At 33.7% G+C, this 3,118-nt stretch overlaps 1 protein-coding gene across 1 annotated transcript; it reads left to right on the forward strand.

The window, feature by feature from the left end:
- The first annotated feature begins 463 nt into the window (after positions 1-463).
- Positions 464-1,471, forward strand: LOC113305933. The gene has a single exon (XM_026554925.1). The coding sequence runs from the start codon at positions 464-466 to the stop codon at positions 1,469-1,471; it is 1,008 nt and encodes a 335-aa protein (XP_026410710.1).
- Positions 1,472-3,118: the final 1,647 nt, after the last annotated feature.

The following is a 3,118-nucleotide window of genomic DNA, read 5'->3' on the forward strand; positions in this document are numbered from 1 at the left end:
ATGAAAATATTAGTGTTCTTGAGGATATTGTTAAAGAAGATTCGATTAGAGAAAAACGTTTGATCGAGACGCATTCATCTGATCTAAACAACCTTCGTGTTGAAAAAGAGAAACTGGGAGCATCCCTTATTTTAGCCCAGGAACAGTGCAAATCCTTGAAGAAAGAAAACTCTGTATTAGTGAGAAAATCTTCTGTGCCGATCACTAATTCCCAGACAGAATTACAGTACATGAAGAAATGTTCTCCAAAGGAAGTTCCTGCTAAGAAGTGTTTACATAACTTGCAGTCTTCTAATAGGGCTATGAACTCGGTCTGAGTTGAGGAGAGAGACTGTCTGAGGATCGGGAGATAACTCGGCGAAATTTTTCGTTCTTCAGCGTTCATTAATTCAGGTGTTGATTCATTATTTCTCTTATTTTCTGATTCTCCATGATTAGTAGCATTTAATTAAGTGGTTTTCCAATGGATTCTGGTTCTAAAACCACTCCAATTAATGAATATCATGGTGAAAAATTAAGATTTTCAGTTGAAAAAAATGTTCCGTCAATAAATTTACCTGATGATTTATTTGAAGAAGCTTTAAATCCTTGGAAGTTTTCACTTATTGGAAGATTAAATTTACAAAATACAAAGTTTATCGATGCTTCTATGATTCTCAAACAACAACGGAAACTCGTTGGGGATTGTAAACTCATTCCATTAGGTAAATATTTTTTCACCATCAAATTAGATAATGAAACTGATCGAAATTATATCAAAGCTGGGCAATGGGAGGTCAATTATCAAATTCTCAGAGTTAGAAAATGGGTATCAAACTTTCGTCTTGCAAATGTCAGAATTTCTAAAGCTCAAGTATGGATTCGATTCCCAGGTTTAGGACTTGAGTTATGGAAAGAAAATTTTTTATTTGAGATCTGTAAGGAAATTGGAACTCCAATCAAGATTGATGTAGCTACTACAAAATGTGAAATTGGGTATTATGCTAATGTATTGGTTGAGGTGGATTTTACTCAATCAATACCTAGCAAAATTTGGATTAACACAAAATATGGAGGTTTCTTCCAGGAAGTATTAATTCATAATTGTCCAAAGTTTTGCACCACCTGCAAAATAATTGATCACTCAATTACTGAGTGTTATGTGGAAAGGAATAAAAACAAAACTCATGCTCCTTCTTACAGAGAAGTTTCACACAAAAACAAATCATATGATGTTCCTTTTGATATATGTGATCCTGCTGCCAGAGAGGAAGACTCATTAATAAATTCAATTGAAACAACAACAATTATTAGTTCATCAGTAGAAATTTTTTCTCCTGAGACTGGCAGGTTTGATTCTCTGGTGAATGAGCAGCCAGAAGAAGAGTCAGTTATTATGGAAGTACCAAAATTTTTGGAAGTAGCAGAACGAAATTCAGTGCAGAACAGTGTTACCAAATTTGTTAATGGAAGTAATGGAAAGGTGACATAAGAAGCTATTCCAGTTACATCATGGGCCAAAATAGTAGAAAAAGAAATGGTGGTTGATAATGCATCAGGAAAGAATAATTCAGCAAGTACTTCATTGCCAAAACTCTAGAGCAGCAAAAGTTTAGTAAAATAATCCCAGTTAAATACAATTTTAGGAAAAATCCTGGAAAAGGGGTTAAAAACCCCAAATCCAGTCAATGAAAATCATATATTGGAATATAAGGGGCCTTAGAAGACCAAGGGCCCAAGACAAATTAATTTCTTATGTTAAACAATTTAGTCCTGCACTAGTATGGATAGCTGAACCAAAAGTTTTTTGTAATGCTTCATTTTGCAAAAAGTTAAATCTGGCAGGTATGGAAAGTATGGCAATTCACAATTCTACTTCTTCAAATTCAAAAGGAAACATATGGTTATTCTGGAATAAGAATATTTCAACTCTTCAAGTTATTTCTATGTCAAGTCAAATGATCATTGTTAGTGTGGGAGAAGTCCTAGTCTCTGGAGTTCATGCTCATGTTGGAATTACTCAAAGAAAATTTCTTTGGTCTGAAATGGAAATAATTAGTGACTTGCAAAAGCCATGGATTGTCTTAGGTGACTTTAATGTTGTAACCTCTATTGCAGAGAAAGTAGGTGGTAGAGCTCCTAATAAAACTGCTTTATTGGATTTCACAAATTGCTTGAATAATTGTGAGCTTATACAAGCTCCTAAGACAAGTTTGTAATTTTCTTGGTCTAATTGCCAGCATGGAAAAAAGAGAATTTTGTGTAATCTAGATAGAGTGGTGTTTAATCAGAAATGGCTTCAAATTTATGGTGATTGGGGATATAAAGTAGGTTTAAAAATGGTATCAGATCATGCTCCTTTGTTAGGGGGTTGTGTAAGTATTCCAAAACCAAAAAATGCACCTAAAAAGTTTCAAAAAATATGGATACAACATCCAGAGTTCCTTCAAGTAGTTAAAAACGGTTGGATGAATGAAGTTCAGGGTGATCCAACTTTTGTGTTCATGAGGAAAATGAAGAATCTTAAACAGAGATTAAATGATTGGAACTGAATGTATTTGTAAATGTTAATGTCAATGTCAAGATACAAGAAGCTGAAGCTAAAGTTAAAACTGCAATGCAAAATTCAGATGATGACCCTTTTAATGAAGATGCTCTAAAATCACTAGTGGAAGCTCAAAATGAATTATCAAGCAGAGAAGTTCAACATAATACTTTATTGAGGCAGAAATCAAGGATTAAATAGGTCAATGAAGGTTCAGCCAATACCAACTTCTTTCACACAAATATGAAGATAAGGAAATCCATCAATCAAATAAGTGAATTAGAAGATGTAAATGGCAATATCATTACTGATCAAGAAAAAATCTCATCTGAACTTGTTAACTTCTTTGAGAAAAGATTTTAGTTCAAAGAAGTGAACATAGTGGAGAAACTACTTGATGTAATTCCTCAGTTAATTACTGCTGAAGAACAACATATGCTTGACTCTATTCCTACAGCTGAAGAGATAAAAGAAACAGTTTTTTCAATATACTCAGACAGCTCACCTGGTCCAGATGGCTACTCTGGAATCTTTTACAAAACTTGTTGGGATATCATCCAAAATGATATTGTGGCTACAATTCAATTTTGCTGG

This window comes from Papaver somniferum, chromosome 8 (assembly GCF_003573695.1).
Source record: "Papaver somniferum cultivar HN1 chromosome 8, ASM357369v1, whole genome shotgun sequence".
NCBI lineage: Eukaryota > Viridiplantae > Streptophyta > Magnoliopsida > Ranunculales > Papaveraceae > Papaver > Papaver somniferum.